At 37.5% G+C, this 19259-nt stretch overlaps 2 protein-coding genes across 2 annotated transcripts; both read left to right on the plus strand.

Annotated features, from left to right (window-relative positions):
• The first annotated feature begins 3006 nt into the window (after positions 1–3006).
• On the plus strand, positions 3007–4368 carry LOC101301603. Its single transcript, XM_004304673.1, has 2 exons — positions 3007–3403; positions 3663–4368. The coding sequence occupies exons 1-2, from the start codon at positions 3189–3191 to the stop codon at positions 4366–4368; spliced, it is 921 nt and encodes a 306-aa protein (XP_004304721.1). The 5' UTR covers positions 3007–3188.
• Positions 4369–7629: 3261 nt separating this feature from the next.
• On the plus strand, positions 7630–10525 carry LOC101291539 (cysteine synthase-like). The gene is made up of 10 exons (XM_004301962.1): positions 7630–7911; positions 8024–8133; positions 8226–8283; positions 8512–8775; positions 8855–8992; positions 9099–9150; positions 9297–9376; positions 9747–9806; positions 9889–9969; positions 10125–10525. Exons 1-10 carry the CDS (start codon positions 7873–7875, stop codon positions 10212–10214), a joined length of 972 nt encoding a protein of 323 aa, XP_004302010.1. The 5' UTR covers positions 7630–7872; the 3' UTR covers positions 10215–10525.
• Positions 10526–19259: the final 8734 nt, after the last annotated feature.

Raw genomic sequence — 19259 nt, forward strand, 5'->3', positions numbered from 1 at the left:
ACATATGCTTAGTTAATTTAGACTGTGTTTTTCATTAGACAATATCAAATAAAAGTATTTTTTAAACTTGACTTGTTACTTAAATGTCATGAAATAAAAACATTAATTTTAATATGTCATATAGTATATATAAATTACTATTTATTTATACAGAAAACGATTAGTTGCATTTAAAAATGTAATTTAAAATTCAATAAACAGTCAATGCCACGTGGCAGCAATCTCACATTTTAAACGGGTGGAAACTGCTGCTCAGTCACAGTGACCCAGAGTGACCCAGGTCACTGTATTCATTATAACCCAACGGGTGAACTTGCTCTTAGAATGAATGTTGTGGGAGAGGGGAATCTCATTGATTCGGAGCCTGTATTTGAAACTGTAATCGCTTTTGTGCCATAGATGCGTCAGAATTGTTATCAAAATTGTGAGAATCGCCGCTTGTGGTAACGCTACTTCAGTAAATATTGTCTTAAATATGAAGGATTTAACTTGTGATTTTTTTTTTTTAGATATCTCATGAGAGATCTTTAAGTTTGATGTTATTCACATAGTGTACCATGTTTAAATCGTGACAAGATTCAACTGCAAGCTATTATCACTTTTATTCCACCCCCACATAATTAAGACGCGCCAAGGGGTGAAACCAAACAATCAAACAATCAAGTATGAGATTTTACATACACGTGGTTAGTTTTTTCGATTGTATCCAAATTAAAACTCGTAAATTGGATTTTCGTTTAAATTAAAACGGTAACATTAGTTAAGACATATGATGGAGTTTTGATTAATGCAATGTGGATGAATTTAACTTTTTGATAGTCTTTTTTCTAATTACTTCATTTTACCATGGTAAGTGAGGTAAAGTTAGAACTCATATCAGGAAGGTTGGTCACAACCGTGTATTACTGTATTTGCTCTCATTCGAAGGTGAAATCCTTCACATAAGCTTGTCAAACAAAAAAAAACATGATTCATAACAACTTGGAGGAAAACTATTACGTGGTCCTTGATCATAGTGTGTATCCCTCCATTAGATTGGTAGTCAGTCTCAAAGCATCGATGAAATGGAGAAAATGTACCTGAAATTTTTGTGAATAGTTGGTGTCCCACATCCAAAAACGAGGAAAACACCATGAATGGACATCGAATGAAAAGGAGCATGGAACACCTTAGCAATATACTTACCTGGACGGGGTCTATGGGCGATCAAGAAGGCTCATGGCTTAGGTTGGTGGCCTCCATTGCACTTCGGAGGGGTGCCTGCCTATGGTCTCCTCAATGAAGGAGAGCCAACGTCATAATTTGTTGTCGTGGGGGCTTGCGTTCGCGCAGCCCCTTCCAAATCTAAACCAAATTTCTGTTTGTTTCATCATATCTGTTAAGGTCTGTTGAAAGCACTATTACTGCAAGTATTATTCTGGTTGAAGTCCTCACAAGTTCTAGTTTCGTTGCTAATGACATTTTACATGGAAGAACACTGCTGGACAACTAGGAGCACGATGTCTGGGATAAAAAAACGTGAGAATACACAAGCATCATTCATTGTTTCAAAGATCTGTTACCCTTAATTGCTAATCAAGAACGAGCTAATACACTTGCCTATCCAGTTTTTGTTGAAAGCACTAATAATACTGGTACTAGCTATATTCTGGTTAAAAGATGAGTGGCATATTGAAGGTAGATGGGGGATTTGTTACGGCCTCCTAATCACCTTTATACGAAGAACATAACCGGCACTTAGAGCACAAAGTCTGGTAAAATTGTGAGAACATACAAGATGGTCCTTGTGGTGTAGAGATAATTAAGAAGCCCATTTAGGTTCAAAGGAATTTCGTTATGGCCTCCTGATTTAATTCTAACTACGAGTTGTAATACGGTCAGCCTTGAATGGTGAAACTTCCATTTACATGAGGAAAATGTGATTTCTGTGAAGCTCTACCCGGCCATGAACATACAAGACAGCGTTGGTTGTTTGGACGGTCTAATTTCCATCTTTCAACAATGTTAATCTTGAGCTAGTGTATTTATTTAGCAAGGTAAATGGCTGCTCAAAATCTGTACATAACATGGAGTTCTCTCGATCGGTGCCCCAGATCTCCTTGGCCTTTGGTTGTTGTTTGCAGATTGGGGGAGAATGTGGTCTTGACTCTTCAAGTATAAGATAGTCCTGTGAAGGCTATTTGCTGCGAGTGTGTGGGATCTTATTGGGGTTTTGTCCCACATCAGTAATGAGCTAGTGGAGAGGCGAACACGCTATTATAAATAGAAAAAAATGAGACTGAGAAAGGTACTTACCTGGACGGGGTCTATGGGCGATCAAGAAGGCTCATGGCCTAGACTTGTGGCCTCCATTGCACTTAGGAGGGGTGCTCGTCTATGGTCTCCTCATAGTAGGAGAGCCAACGTCATAATTTCTTACCTTGGGGGCTTGCGTCCGCGCAGCCCCTGCCCAATTCTATTCTGAAAATTTGTTTACCTCAGTGAAATTACTGTTTTTGACACACAGTCATAATAGATCTCCCATTTGGGGTCTATGGGTGAACCCTAAACCTATATTTTATACCTTAATTTAATTTTTACATCAACTTTTTACTGGTAAGTTGAAACATAGAATTGTAAGGGTGGTCAAATAGATCTCTGTTATTCCAATTTGCTTGCTAGGTCGGTTTCCTATATGTTTGATTTCCTTCCCATTTCGCTTCGTTTACTTTTACTAGTTTAATCAATCATTTAAGCATCCAAAATTGTTGTGGTTAGTATGTTACTGGCCGGGTAAGATCTGTTAATTTACATCAACGCGCTCATACATCATTGAAAGTGAGATAATAATACAGTATTACTCCATATCAGGTCGTCAGGTTGTTCATCTTAATTTCCATGGCTCTTAGATCATCAGCTCCTGAATCATCGTCCGCTTCCCTCAGTAGAGGGCTTTTCGTCCTCGATTTCTTTACAGATACCACGTCTTCTTAAGTTTCAGGAGCAAAGATACTCGCAACGGTTTTATTCGTCGTCTCTATACGGCTCTTGTCAACGCCGAACTTCTTCCTTTCCGAGATGACCGTAGTCTCGAGAGAGGTGAAGATATAGAGGCCGACCTAGAGAGAGCAATTCACCAGTCACGAATTTCTGTAATCGTGTTTTCGGAAGGGTACGCAGACTCCAGGTGGTGCCTAGATGAGCTTGACATGATCCTAGAACGCAAGCACAAGTTCAAACATGATCATGTCATTTTACCAGTGTTCTATGATGTCGATCCATCTGATTTTAGGAAGCAGACGGGAAGTGTTTCATTGGAGAAACACAAGAGGACTGAATCATTGGAGAAGTTGAAAGCGTGGCGGGCAGCATTTGAACAAGTAGCAAACCTCGCAGGGATGGTCTTACAGAAACACGCTGATCGGTACGTATATATGTGCGCATGTAGTTAATTCCAACTGCTGTCTCCTTGAGATGAAATTGTTTCTACTCTAATTGCAATGTAGCATAAACTTAGAGCTAGCATAGTCATACTATACGTAGTCTCAAACTTCCAACGAGCTCGAAACATAGACACGTACAAATCTTAAAACTCTTTCGCTTCCATTAATAAGAACTTATTCTACTATAGATGAAGATCGACTAATGTTAGTAATGTATGACATACATATTCTGCCATGTAGGAGGCTTGATTCTTTGTACGAGACAAGTTTCATCAGAAACATTGTTGAAGTGATTAAAGAAAAGCTATATATGGATTATATACCTGGATCAAGTAATTATGGTCTCGACCTGATGAATCACATGAACCAAGAACAAGTAATCAAAGGTCCGGAGGTTCAGAATAGATATTTATCTCTATATGGTTTTTGCTGCCTGGTGGGAAAACATGACGAGATCAATGACTTAGTCTGTGGACTCGATGAGACTGGCAAATTACTGGAGAAACTGATTAGCGGGTTAAATTCACTACAACAAACTAACGAGCGGCTCTACAACAAAGTACCTAACCTTGGTGGCTCGTGGAAGCTGGCAACAATTCTCAGGGAGTGGGAGGATCAACTTGAAGAAGTCATGGATGGTTTTACAAAGCTGTCTCAGGAGATGGGCGCTGAAGCGTCAAGGCTGTACTTAATGGATGATCAATGTAGGAATAGTAGCACGATTAGTTACGAACATGTACAAAAGTGCCTCAGTGGTATGCCATGTCATACTTCTCGTCGAGCATCAATAAACTCCAGGCTGGAGAAAATTGTTGACGGACTAGACTCCCTTGTTATAAAGCGAAAGTCTGAGGCTGCAGAACGAAGAAGAGTAGTGTCCCGTTTGGCATGGCTACTGATGAACGCTGTAATGGGTTTCATCACCAATGCATTTGAATCATTCTAAAGGTATTCTTAGCTCTCTTGCTCAGCCAGGGAATAAATATTCGAACTTCGAAGCAGGCCAAACTATACTCACCGAAAAGAAGTTAGGATTAACCAACAATATATGCAACTATAGTCCCATTGATGACTTGAATCCTAAGGTGCATCTTGCTCAATGCTTTCTGTACAGTTCCATCCATTCAAATAATGTCATGGTCCTTGATTATATATATAAATGTGTAACGCAATGTATGTAGATCAAATTAATGCAACAAATGAACATTAAGTTGTCCATCTTTGTGAGAGTTTGTTTTTCTGAAGTGCTTGTATATATCAATTGGCTTGATTGAGGTAGGTGATCGTTAACTATCTTCTCCACTCATCGATGCCTAATATGAAGTTTAAATGATAGTGATGCTGTGGTTCATAAAATACTTTACACATATATCAGGATCCTTTAGTTAGTGGTGTGACGTATAAGCAAAATGCTTCAAGTATGTAAGGCGCACAATATGACCCTTGACTGGTATTTATGCGCGCCTTGTGTTCTTGGACCCGCTTTCATATTCAAAACTTTGAAGATTCTATATATCAAGGTACAATCATAATCAGAGAACATTTTATAAAACTGTAAGACAATTATAATATTGCATAATTATTATCATTGACCCTAAAAAATTCATGAATTAAATTCAGTTTACCCCCATGAGGTTTCGGAGTAACTTCATGTTAATCCCTATACTTTCAATTTCATCAGTTTACCCCTCAAACTTTTGAATTTTTCTCAACCGTGACCAATGTCCTATCTTTTGTCCAAATATCCTATGTCCAAATCAGACGTTAACTGTTGATAATTTTAACCTTAACTGTGGGGCCCGTATCTAGATATAACTATCAATTCAAACGGAATATGAGAATTTGGGCACAACAGATAGAAATTGAAGAGTTCAAGAGATAAACTGATAAAATTAAAAGTGTAGGGATTAACATAAAGTCACCCCCAAACAACAAGGGGTAAACTGAATTTAATTAAATTCATTCATCAAAGAAACAAAACGCCTAATCAAGTTGTGCACTAGTATAAATCCTGTTCATTCTTTTTTTATGTACACATTTCTTACTTAATTTGACGTATAAATCTTCTATATATCAAATGGAATAGTTTACTTTTAGATCAGTTTTCTGGGTGATCATGACCCTTCTGCTTGTTGCTTGTTGTAAGTTCTTCCACTCTCTTTCTATCACTCACACGCATATGCATGTTGTACTTTGAAATATATATATATATATATATTATTTTTTTTTGCAATATTATCCAAACATTAACGAAATATATTGATTGATTGATTCGGTGCAGGCTTACTGAAAGCTGATGAATATGTTAGCTAGTGATATTGACTCCAGTAAGATTGCAAAACCATTCATCGCTCATCCTAATTGTCGTTTGGATCCAGATTGCAGAGACGCTTGCCCAAAAGCGTGCAATCCTGTGAAATGTGATTATGAAGGACAATTTTGTTATTGTTATTGTCCCTGAAGTTTATTTTGTCAAAATTATGTTCAATTACCATTCTACATGAAAATAATAAACAGTAGTCATGGTTTCTCGTCCAAAATTCCTCTCTCACGATTGATTTGTTCTTTTGTTTCAAAAGATTTTACTATTTACTTGGAATGGAGCTTATGATTTTGACTTGGTTCACAACTACCTAATAATTCAAATTGTTGTTGTCATTAGTTGAGACTTGAGAGCCAACTCTAGAAGAAACTAACCCAAATGGAGCAACATCACTATGTTAGCTAGTAACACTATCTGGTCGAGACATCCAAACCAACAATTAAGGAGATTTATGTGTCTGCGTTAGACATTAGTTACGTTGCATTTTCTTCAGAGCTTAGTCCAGAATGAAATTGAGAAGTGATTTGCTGGTTTGGATAAGAAGAATATATTTAATCAATTACAGATGTTATATGTCAAGAACTGTGATTTAATCAGTTGGGATCCCACTAGCCTATGTGTGGAACTGTGATTTTGATCTGAGAGTGAGGGAGCAACATCAATTGAGTGAAAATGTTAATGTTTCAACTTTCAAGAAGGGCGTTGCTTTTCGAGTGAAGAATTTTTGGTACAGATCAGTCACAGAATCTAATTTGTTTCAAAAACTTCATACAAATTTGGATTCTTTCGATAATGTAATGACCTGATCGGATCTAATGTACAATGCAAACTTATTACATTGTTCATATTTTATGGTACCTATTGAAAGGGAAAATAAATTCAATAATGTGGAATTTGTAATTGCATATTGCTTAAAGAACAAGCCGAGTAGTCAAACACTTGTTTCATCTTTATCATTGTGAAGTAGACCTCTTTGAATTTTGAGCTCATGCATTCATGTCAGTAGATTGGATGGCCAAGTACGCTTAGTTTTTTGTTCTTATACTCGATTAGCAACTTATTATCACTAACGATATTATCTTATTTTCTTAGAAATAAGACTCTTCTATTGAAAAGTCTATTCTAAAACTTGGACAGAATGCGAACCTTTCTCTTGGGCTCCAAGATATGACAAATGAGGATGCTATCTTGGGCTGCAAGACATGACAAATGGGAATATATCAAGGAAGACTATTGTACTAAACAACTTGTTTCTCTTTGTCTACATTGCCTACAAGGTTGGTCTATATCTGTTTTCATTAACAACTAGTAGTTTTCAGTTGTGCAGAAGGTTAGTCTTGTGCTCATTCTTAGTTTCTCGGTAGATTATCAACTAATTGGGTTTGCATCCGAATTCATTCATTCATCAATTGTTGAGCTTTTGTGGGTTAATACTTAATTACTTATAGGAGTTAAAAGTTTGGGTTTCTTCTTCTTGGTTTACTTCTGCATATTGTGTCTGGCTTGACATTGATCCCAAGGATTAACTTTCTATATGCTTAATATACTACTTCGGAAATATGGATACATGCACATCTAAGCTGTGACTAGCACTCAGCTAACTATTTTTTTATTTTCAGCTGTCTGTGGCTTGTTGTAAAGCCTGTGCTTCCGACTAGATGCATGGCAGACCACTTGTTCTAAATCTATATATTGTTGTTCTAAACATCAGAACGTTTCGAAACTTTGCAATTCAATTTTTTAATGCTTTCTGAAACTTGGTTTCTTATGTATAACTTTCTTATAGGGACAAACACGAAGAACCTGTTCTTAGAGGTCATTTTTATACTGCCATACTATATATTCATGAGCTACAGGTTTCACTGTTCATTTTATTTAGTTAGAGTACCTTAGAGTTCATATTCCCACATTTTGAAGAACAGTAGTCAATCAACCCTACTCATTATGAATTAATAGCAACTAATTCAAAATTTGTGGAAAGTCATTTGGATATTACATATTATAGGTAGATGACGTCCTCCTGTGCCTGAGGTTGAGCATACAGTTTCAAGTAGCATATTGTACCAGCCCTGCACTCCTAGTTGTTTCTCAGAGTTTGTTTTTATTACTTTATCAGCTTGCGGCTTCATGGAGGACTCATGCTCAATCAAGAACAACGTCACCGAGGTAAGATTACATGTCAAACTAACTTTTCATGATGTTTTAACTCTTTTTCATTTTAAGAATCTTTTCACTTACAAGGAGATATCTTCTTTCTGGTCTTACTTGATTTATGAAGTTGATTGGAAATACCCCAACGGTATATCTCAACAATGTCGTGGACGGTTGTGTAGCCAGAATTGCTGCCAAGCTAGAGCTGATGGAACCTTGCTCTAGTGTAAAAGACAGGCATATGTTCTTTGCTATTGTATGTTTTGAAGTGATGATAACCCACCAAGATTACATATAAATGGACATTTCTTTAAAATTTCATTATGCAGGATCGCATATAGCATGATCAAGGATGCAGAGGATAAGGGTCTAATTACGCCAGGGAAGGTTGGAAGTAACTTAATGTACACTAGATATATAGATGTCTTTCATTCATAAGTTTTATATGTCCTTATTTGTTTCTTTAAGGATCTCAGGTCTGACCATATTATATAAAAGTGAAATTGTCTTTAATTAGCTATTGTGTCATCCAAATGTGGATTTTGTTTTTCCAGCTGCAACTAACTTAATAACTTGCCTTGGTTCTTGATGTGCATAATTACTTCGGCGTTCAAGACTGTTCTTATTGAGCCTACAAGTGGGAATACTGGCATTGGATTGGCATTCATTGCCGCCATGAAAGGTTACAAGCTTAAGCTAACCATGCCATCTATAGTTAGTCTTGAAAGAAGAATTGTGCTCCTAGCTTTTGGAGCTGAGGTCTTCATCACAGATCCTGCCAAGGGCTTTAAGGGAGTTCTTGCTAAGGCAGATGAACTTCTAAGTACCACACCTAATAGCTTTATGCTTCAACAGTTTGAGAACCCTGCCAATCCAAAGGTAGTTTTGCAGCAAAGTAGAGTATTGTGGCTAGACTGCTTAGAGATTTCCTGAATCTTTTTCCTTATCAATTGTGAAGGTTCATTATGAAACCACTGGCCCGGAGATATGGAGAGACTCGGGAGGGAAAGTTGACATCTTTGTTTCAGGGATAGGGACTGGGGGTACCGTCACCGGAGCAGGGAGTTTCCTCAAAGAGCAAAATCCAGATATCAAGGTTGCATTGGCTGTTGTGTATAGAAATTTTTTACACGATGTAAAGAGAGGAGAGTAATATTGAACTCACATGGTCTAGTGGTGTGACTTCTTTTGTTCATGTTTAGGTGTATGGTGTAGAACCAGCTGAAAGTGCAGTCCTGAATGGTAGCAAACCTGGTGAGTTACTCTAGTGCCTGTGGCTTTTGTAGGTGATGAAGGAGATACTAAACACTAACCAAAGTATTGCAGTCTAGTTTCAATTATTTATGGTCAAATCTGACTGATGCATGTAATGATACATAATATGCACGCTTGTGTTGAAGGGATGCATCTGATCCAAGGAATTGGTGCTGGTTTCATACCTCAAGTTCTGGATGTTAGCTTGCTGGATGAAGTTATTCAAGTAAGTCTGGAAGTCATCTGTACTGCTGTAATGATTAGACTTTAGATGTGAAATTGCTTGCTCTTAGTCTTACTTGTACGATTGATGGATTACTTAAGGTAAGGAATGGTATATCTTGTTTTTCAATACAAGATATTTTTTCTTCCAGAAAGCTCAAAAATTAACTTCACTACAGATTCTCAAAGTTCTGAAATATACAAGATCATGACCAAGTTCCAAACACTTGTAACATTGAAAGTACTGTCCGTACTGTTATCTACTGACTATTGTCCATGCCAGAGTGTGTTGTCTTGCCTTTTAGATGCCAATAGTCCAGTATACACCAGGATGAACTCATTTATTGGTTGCTAATGCTGGTGTTGAATTTTAGGTATCCAGTGAGGAAGCAATTGAAACTGCAAAACTACTTGCGCTAAAAGAAGGTCTTTTGGTATGTTCGTATGTTCCAGAAGCAATTAGTTGAACTTGTGATTTTTGTTTCTGTAGACATCAATCTTTCAAATACTTTGCAGGTGGGGATTTCATCTGGTGCTGCAGCAGCAGCAGCAATAAAGTTGGCAAAGAAGCAAGAAAATAATGGAAAACTGATAGTTGTAAGTTTTACTTCCTTCTAAATGTTATATATTTGTAAATGGTGCTTGCAGAATTTGGTTCTTAAACTCATAGTCCTGACTTAGAATTGTTGTTATTAACTACATCTTTTTCTCATTGATCCTCATCTTCCAATTGTACTCTTCTGCTTGGGCAGGTTGTGTTTGCCAGTTCTGGAGAGCGTTACCTGTCTTCGCCACTCTTCGATGACATTAGGCATGAAGCAGAAAATATGAAGTTTGAATGATAGTGTTGCTGTGGTTCATAAAATGATTTACTTATGTTTGTTTCCTTTGGCAATTGGAATAAATAAGGAAAATGTCCAAGTCTGCAAGGCAATATGACCCTGTAGTGGTTCTTATGCCTTTGCCTTCTTCATAGAATCCCTATCAATTCTAAACCAATACTGTAAAGATTATATAAGTTAAGGCCTGAAATAGGTATTCGTATAGGTATTCATACCAGTTTGTAAGTATGTAATTGTACCACATCGGAAGCAAACGATACGTGGGATTGAATGTGTATATAACGCATATATGTACCTCCGTCTTTTGGCTTTTTACAGTAGTAACTCTCAGTTTTTGGTGGTGTTATTAACACACCTCTTTTTGTTATTAACACACCCCATTTATAATGATAACCAATCATAAAATAAACTGAAGTAGTAAGTTTGTAAATAAATTTGAAATGTGTCGATAAAAAAATAGATGAGGTGTGTTAGTAGCAAAAAAGTGTGTGTTAATAACATCACCTATTTTTTGTTAATATTTCCCCTTTGTGTGGGCTATGAGGGAGTCTAAGTGATGGGCCAACTGGTATGCCTTTGGGCGGGCCAGCATAACATGTGATCCAATAAGCCCAACACGATCATAAGTGGAAAACTAAACATCTAAATTTTAAATATAGAGAAATTTTAAATACACACCCCTAATCTCTTAATACACACCCTTACTATTTTATGTTTCTGTTGAGATTTTATAGGTAAGCTAAATGATCAAAACATACATCTATTATTAAAAAAAAAATCACGCTAGAAGTATTCTTTTCAACGTCTTCTACCCTAAAATTTTCGAAAACATGTCTTCTCCTCTAACCCTAATTCTTCTCCACAATTCATTTTGGTTGTCTTTTTTTTTGTTGTATCCGTATCAGCTTTAATTTGATCTTACAAATCATATTGTCAAGTACTGCATCTTTATCAGCTTTAGTTTGATCTTGCATATCATATTGTCAAATACTGCATCTTTATCATGACATGTTTTATCGAATAACTAGCTATCTATGTTTAATAGCTACTGTACTTCTACAGTTGTGCTCTTGTGAATTTTGAAAACTTGTATTGGTGATTTAGAGTTGAGATATAACAATAATCATTTGATTATAAATTGAACGATGATAACCAAAAATTTCTAGCAAAAATTAGACGAAATAATATGTAAAAAGAGGTACCAAATAGTAAATATATATTAATTATATTAAATAACGGAATATTTCATAAATTAAGGGCATTTTAGACAGTTTGGGATGTGTATTAAGTATAATATTGAAATGAAAAACTTGATAGGTAGTGTATTAAGTAAGGGGTGTGTATTAAGATATTAGGGGTGTGTATTTAAAATTTCTCTTAAATATAAATGGTCGTAAATTTAAAAGAATCATCTCAAGATTATAAGAAATAAATAAACAAAACTCTTCGGTATAACCAGAGGGGGTTTTCATCACCATCATAGCCGATATGGGACACTTGGTTTTCATCTTCTATTAACTCTGAAGAAGCTCGACGAGGAAACATGTTGCAGGGTTGAGAAATGAAATAGAAATATCAATCTTTGTGAGCTCTCCTCCACATACGGGGGCAAGATGACAAGCGAGCCACACTCAAGGTTAGTGTGAGCTTACCACTCCCCTCTTCAGATTCTCATATATGATATATGATACCATATGAGGGTCTTCCAGTAAGGAATAATATTGCCTAATTAATTATTATTATTATTGATAATAATTCTTTCCAAGAAAGAAAAGGCCAAATCAAGTGGTGTACTAGTATAAATACAGCTCATTCTCCAATTTTTTTTTTATGTACACCACTGCTTATTACTTTGACATACGAATCTTCTATACATCAAATGGAAAAGTTTGCTCTTAGAACGATTTCATGGGTGATTATAACCCTTCTGCTTGTTGTTTGTTGTAAGTAGTCTCACACTCACTTTCTACTACGCACATATATATATGCCCGTCGTGCTTTGATTTATGGTAACTAGAGCTCGATCTCTATAGGACTAGCTCAAGTTCAATAGATGTAGATGATCTTTTATTCTAAATTTTGATCATATTATGACAAAAATCCAAACATGGACGAAATATATTGATTGATTGTTCAATTCGGTGCAGGCTTGCCAGTGTTGAAAGCTAATGAATATACTGGTGATTTTGATTCCAGTGGGATTGCAACGACAATCAACAGCCCAACAGATTCAGATTGTGTTTATAACCAGGATTGCAAGGACGCCTGCCCAAAAGAGTGTAATCCTATGAAATGCGGTGAAGGAGGACATTGTCTATGTTATTGTACCTGAAGAAAATTATATTGTCAAATCATGTACATCAATAAAATAATAAACATGAGTTATGGGTTTCTGTCTCCAATTAATCTATCTCACAATTGATTGATTTTTCTCAATAAGTTTTACTTGGAATGGAGTTTAGTCGTTTATGATTTTGATTTGGTTCATAACCACCAAACTTACCTAAATGGAGCAATATCACTGTATGAGCTCTATTCTTATTCTAGAGCTTAGTCTAGACTGCTTTGGACCAAAAGAATACGTGTGATATGTCGGGCAATGGTAGTTGTTAATGTCTTTGTTTCAGGGATAGGAACTGGGGGTACTGTAACCGGAGCAGGGAGCTTCCTCAAAGAGCAAAATCCAGATATCAATTTTGTGTATAGATCTCTTATACGCGCATGTAAAGAGAGGAGACAGATATTGAACTCACATGGTGTAGTAGTGGTAGAACCAGCTGAAAGTGCACACTTAAATGGTGGCAAACCTGGTGATCGAGTTACTATAATGTCTGCGTTCTTATTGGAAAATGAGCGTTAAAGATAAAGGAGATTTTTAAGCACTAACCAAAGTATTGTAGTCTAGCTTCAATTAAGGGGTCATATCTGATGAAGGTATACATTGGTAATGGTTGAGACTTGAGAGCCGTAGGCAGCTTGCGTAGTTTGTAAACATCAGAACTTGGCTATCCCACATCGAATGGAAAGAATGGGCGGAAGTGAATGTAGTACCTCGGTCGTTTTGCTTGTTTACAGAATTTCCTCTATATGTGGGCTAGGTGGAGCCTTTGGGCCGCGAGGCGGTGGGCCTGTTGGTACATTTTCTGGACGTGCTTTTCATCAAGATTACGGGACCAGTACATTTATATATACTGCCAAATAGTAATATTATTACCATATAAGAGTGTTGCAATAAGGAAATAATATTGTCTAATTATTGTTAGTTTTGATCATAATAATTCTTAATTACCGAGTGTGTTCCAATAAGGGAATAATATTGCGTAATTATTATTAGTATTGATCATAATACTTCTTTCCAAAAATATTTATTAGTATAAATATTGTTCATTCTTCAATTTTTCCTTGTACACCACTGTTTTTTAGCTTGATATAACGCTCCTATATATCAAATGAGAAGTTTTCCCTTAAATCGATTTCATGGGTGATCGTGACCCTTCTGCTTGTTGTTTCTCGTTAATGTATTATCCCACTCTCTTCTTATATATTATTCACATACATGCACGTATTACATTGAAATTCTTTTTTTCTTTTTTGCAATTGATTGAATTATTAAGATCGTGTCAAATTACACTTGTTTTATGGTACCTAGAGCTCGATCTCTATTTGGTTAGCTCAAGCTAATGGATACACTAGTGATTTTGATTCTAGTGGCCGGGATTGCAACGACAATCATCCCAGATGGTTGTATTTTTAACAAGGATTGCAAGTACGCCTGCCCACCAATATTGAATATTGGTCCTAATTAAACTCATTTACCACTACAAATTTATCTTAAAAGATAATTATCCCTTCAGCTAAGGCAGCTTGAAACCCTAGGTTTCGAGAGCAAGGCGGCGGAGACTTGGGGAGGCTTTCGACTGCTGCAAGACGTCTCCGACGTCGGGCTACGTAAGCGAGTGGAGGAAGAGGCGTCGTTAGTGTCGACCCTTTGGAGCGGCGAAGTTTCTTTTCGGCGTCAGACTCCAGATCTGATTTGGTGTTTCAAGAACAAGGGCATCAGTGTTGGTTGGGGGTGTTTCAAGCTTCCCAGGCAAGACGGAAGGCCGGCGCGGCTTTGATCTGAGATTAGAGGCCGACTTCTTGTCGAGGCATGAGGTTTTGAGTGCAAAGCGTCAAGGTTGAGGTATCTCGTTCTAGTAGGAAGGGCGGTGCGGCGGCTGCAGTAGGTTTCGCAAGTCAAGAGCGGCAAAGCAGTAGCGACTCAGATCTTCAATTGAGGATGCCTAAAAGCCGAGGTTGCCCACCGGAGCGGTAATGGGTTGTTCTGTGGCTCTGGTATGTAGGATGGGAGAGAATGAGGGAGATGGGCCTTGGGCTTAGCATTATGGGCCGTATGGGCTAAGGGGCTGGTTGGGCTTTTCTTCTTTTTTCTCTTTTCTTTCCTACAAATTGGGCTTTTGTGTTGATCTGAATCTAACTCGACGTTAATTCGAAATTGCTCACTACTTTGACGTGTGGAGGGGTACACCATATAGGTCTCTTGGCCCCAAGCTACTCAAAGCGGTTGTGGAGAATTAGGGTTGTGTTGTTAGTTTTATGCATTTTTACTGTTTTTAGCTTTGGATTGTCCGTCTTTTTGGACGTTAGTTTTAGTATTTAGTTTCTTCAAATATTGGCTCTTTGAGCTTATATTGGAGATTATATCTCCTGTTTGACCAGACGTAAGGAGTGCATTGAAGGCTTGTCTCCTACATGACCGTTGGTAGTGTTGGCTTTTGCTGACGTATGGGCGTCTTGCCCAATGAAGTTATCTATTTCCGTAAAAAAAAAAATAATAATAATAATTATCCCTTCAAATTCCTGATGAAATAGCTATACTTGTATTTAAATATTAAAATAAAATAAAACACAACAAATCATTGTGCAAAGCCTATGTTGGGTTTCCTCCTTTGCCATGCATGCACCATCGACGACTTTCTCACAAACCTCGCAACACTAGATCTTACTGAGATATATATAACGTGAGATCAGAATAGGGGCGTCATCAAGGCGTTCATATTCATGGCAACGGGCAACGGGCAACGTGTATATATACTTGACTTCATGGATATATTACCTTTGATGAGTTTGATCTCTATCATATATATTCTAGTGCTAATATAACAACATTTCCAAACTACTACACCAAATTACATGAACATACATCAGTCAAAAAATAATACCACTGTAAAATTCCATAAACAATAAGAACAATGAAACCTGAGTTTTTAGTACAAAGAAATTGGAAATCACTAACCAAATAGGTTGAAATTTAAGCCTTATATACTTTTTCTCGTACAAATATAGCCAGGTTTGGCCGACATGTTATTATACAGGCCTCAGTCATCATATATAATCACGAGTATGAACTCATTTTTAGTTCTTTTTCAGTCTTATATATACGTCCAGGCCTTTTTTTGTCGTATTGTTAAGGGATAGCTATAGTGATATAAATATATAAGTACATATAGATCTTCCATCTGAAGCCTTCCTTGAGATGAGGCCTAAGGCGGTCGCCTTTACTGCCTGTGTCAATGGCCGGCTCTGGCTGCACTAGGACGACGATTGGGTTCAATATATTTGACAAACACCCAGCAGCCTATTCCTAATGACAAACAAAGCCCCGCAGCGACAGCCGCCGTTACCCAAACCGGAACAGTCATCGGCCCGAAAACACAGAACATGTAGCAGCAGAAGCCGCCAAATTGATAGAGTGTGCTGCGCAACTCAGAAAGTATGTCCAGCTCCTCATTCTCTGGTTCATCAGAGGTACTCTTTCTCTTTGGTTCAGAGGAGGAGGAGGAGGAGGTCTGTTTTTTTGGTTTAGAGTAGCAGGGCTTGTTATTGAGTCTTAATAGAGAAGCGTTGAACACTCTCCGGGCATGTGGATCCATGAGTGTCGCATAGGAAGATTGGAGCCTTTGAAACTTGGCATTGGCATTGGGATCGTTTGGCCTCTTGTCTGGATGCAATTGCAAAGCCTTTCTTCGGTACGCCTTTGTAATCTGTTTATCGTTAAGCTTGATGCCTTCTTTACCCGACGGTAGATCAAGAACCCTATAGTGATCGCTCTCAACTTTCATCTTCTCCTTCGAATTGGCCTAGCTAGGAAATTAGAACTCTGTTAATTTAGGACTCAAGTTATATGAAGTATGAACTATTGGATAAAGAAATAGGAAAGATAATCGTAGAACTGTTTGTATGTTATTCGTTGATAGGAGTCATTTATATAGAGAATTACCGTACCTCTTTTAGGTATTATACAAGGAACATAATCCTATACTAGCTTGGTAACCTATCATTACATGGGATCATGATTCCTGATCCTATTAGCATTAGAGCAAGTCAGCAAGGCACACACATGTGGATATTCTATAACATGATATACAACTTTATCTCAATACCGAACTTTGAATATTAAAACTTGTTTACCCTTGAAAATTTATCTTAAAAGATAATTATCGCTTCTAATTCCTGATGGAATTAATGCTATACTTGTAATTAGATATAAGAGAAAATAAAATAAAATACAAAATTGGAAAGTCTATTTTGGGCTCCTCCTTTGCCATGCACTATCAACGGCTGTCTCACAAACCTTGCAAACAGTGGATCTTACTGATATATAACTAGTTAATCAGCTTTGCAAAATACAAAATAAAAAAATAGTTATTCAAATTATCCATGCATGTATCCAAATTCGGAAACGATAAGAAAGATGTATATGCCTGTATGGAGTACATGGTGGACTGGTCGTTGAGTTACTAAGCCCCTCCAAAAGGACCAAAACATATACGTACGGATTAAAACCGAGAATGGAACCTTACTAGATCGACTATATGGAACAGTGTGAATTGATCTAAGAGTGAGACTAACTAGAGCTCGATCTATGTTGGATTAGTTCAAGAGATCATTAGACGATGATTGTGACTCTTTTTAGTTTTAATTTTGATCACATTATAGCGAATTTTCAAATATTAATGAAATATATTGATTTTTAATGAATTCGATGCAAACTTGCCAATAATGAAAACTAATGGATACACACTGGTGATTTTGATCTAGTGAGATTGCAACGGCAATCATCCAAGATGTTTGTCTTTTGAACAAGGATAGCCAGTTCGCCTGCCCAAAAGAGTGCAATCCTATGAAATGTTTAGGAGGACATTGTTTATGTAGATGTAGTTGAAGAAAATTTAGATTGTCAAATCATGTTTACCATTGCGTACATCAACACAAAAATAAACATGAGTTATGGGTTTCTTCACTTTCTTGTCTGAAATCCCTCCTTCACAATTTTTTGTATTTTTCTCAATAAATTTTACTATTTACTTGGAATGGAGTTTCTGATTTTGATTTGGTTCACAACCACCAAATAATTCAAATGGTGTGGTCATTGGTTAAGACTTGAGAGGTCTAGCAGAAACTTACCTAGATGGAGAAACATCATTATGTTATTAGCTAGTAACACTCCTCGTATTATTTACCAATTGTTCCATGTAGCCATGTAGGATTGTGCAGTGGAACTTTTGTGTCATTCATCGTTCTTCTTTGAAAGATGGCATATCTCAGTAGTGAAGTTTTAGAGAATAAAGAGTGTTACCTGTTTTCGCTAGTACTCTTCGATACTAATATTGACAGAGATAGAAAATATGAAGTTTAATTGATAGTGTACGTTAGGTTTCTTAACCTTAAGTGCTTGTTTGGTACATGAGACTAAATGGTATTGTATTAGATAAGAGGTGCTAAGTAGTTTGTCCTGTGTTTGGTGTGAGTGAGTACAAAAAAATGGTACTACATAGCGCCTGTTTTTGCTCTCAACCTCCTTAGGTGGTGTTATTGTTGTTTTGGTCACGCGTCTCAGCAGGAGTAGAGTTGTAACTCCGGTGACGTCAAAAGTAAAAAACGAGGTTGCGGGGCGTACCACCGCGCGGGCGCGGGATGAGTGCGATGTGCTAGACTTCTAATCAAGCGAAAGGGTTTCCGGTGCCACCTCGCGGACGAGGGATTACGAGCAAACCTCTGTTCACCTGTAAATTGATACTCACTGTTAGAGCGAGCAGAGCAATAATCAGGAAAAAAGGGCGAGTCCGAACGGGCTCTGTAGACCAAAGCGAAAGGTGCTTTAGTATCTAGGGTTTCGAGAAGCTCGAGAGTTTGTAAGTTTTGTATGATTTGATTGTGTGTTACTGGATGTATACTCAGCTATAATCAAGGAATACAAATCCTATAGACCTTCTGACCTTCACATGCACGATAGTCCTTTAAACAATTAAGGATATTGCTCTTATCCAATTGAGACATTGCAGGCGGAGTCCGCGTCTTTCCTTCTTTCATGCGAATTCTCTTCTTGTTTCCTGGCGAAGTCTCCCGCGCAAAGGCATCTCGCCTCGCTCAATCTTCTACGTGAAGTCAGTCCACTTCTTGATCCCATGCAAAGTCCTTTTCGCATGCGAACTCTGCTACCCAGCTCACATGACTCTGCTGGCGGACCATCACTTGTAAACTTAATATTTCGGGCTCGTCGGTGTGGATCATGAATTTCATTAATATTCACATAAACAATTATTGTCCAGTAAAATATTAATTTAGGTGTAAACAATTGTGGGTACTCATTTTTGAGGTCCCAAAATAACACCATCTCTCTCCTTCTTCTCTTCATCTGTGACTTCACTTTCTCTCCCAAGACAATCAACTATTTGAACTTCTTCTCTCAAGATGGCTGTCGAAAACCCATAATCTTTCCCTCCCAAAATAACCAGTCTTGTCAAGCCTCCTCCTGCCAAAAACTTAATTAGCCAAAGGAGGCGTGAATCTGAAACAGAACCTTGTTGCTTCGTCGTCCTCCTTTCTCGTCAACAATAGTCGCCGATAGCCCAACTTCCGAGCTCTTCATTGAAGGTTTTAAGAGGGTTTAGGTTGGGAAGCTTCTCAATCAACGATTCCACATCGCCACCTTGCCGCACTTCTTCAGGAGCTCGCATAAACAAACACCGGCCATTGATGCAG

The sequence above is a fragment of the Fragaria vesca genome, linkage group LG6 (assembly GCF_000184155.1).
Source record: "Fragaria vesca subsp. vesca linkage group LG6, FraVesHawaii_1.0, whole genome shotgun sequence".
Lineage (NCBI taxonomy): Eukaryota > Viridiplantae > Streptophyta > Magnoliopsida > Rosales > Rosaceae > Fragaria > Fragaria vesca.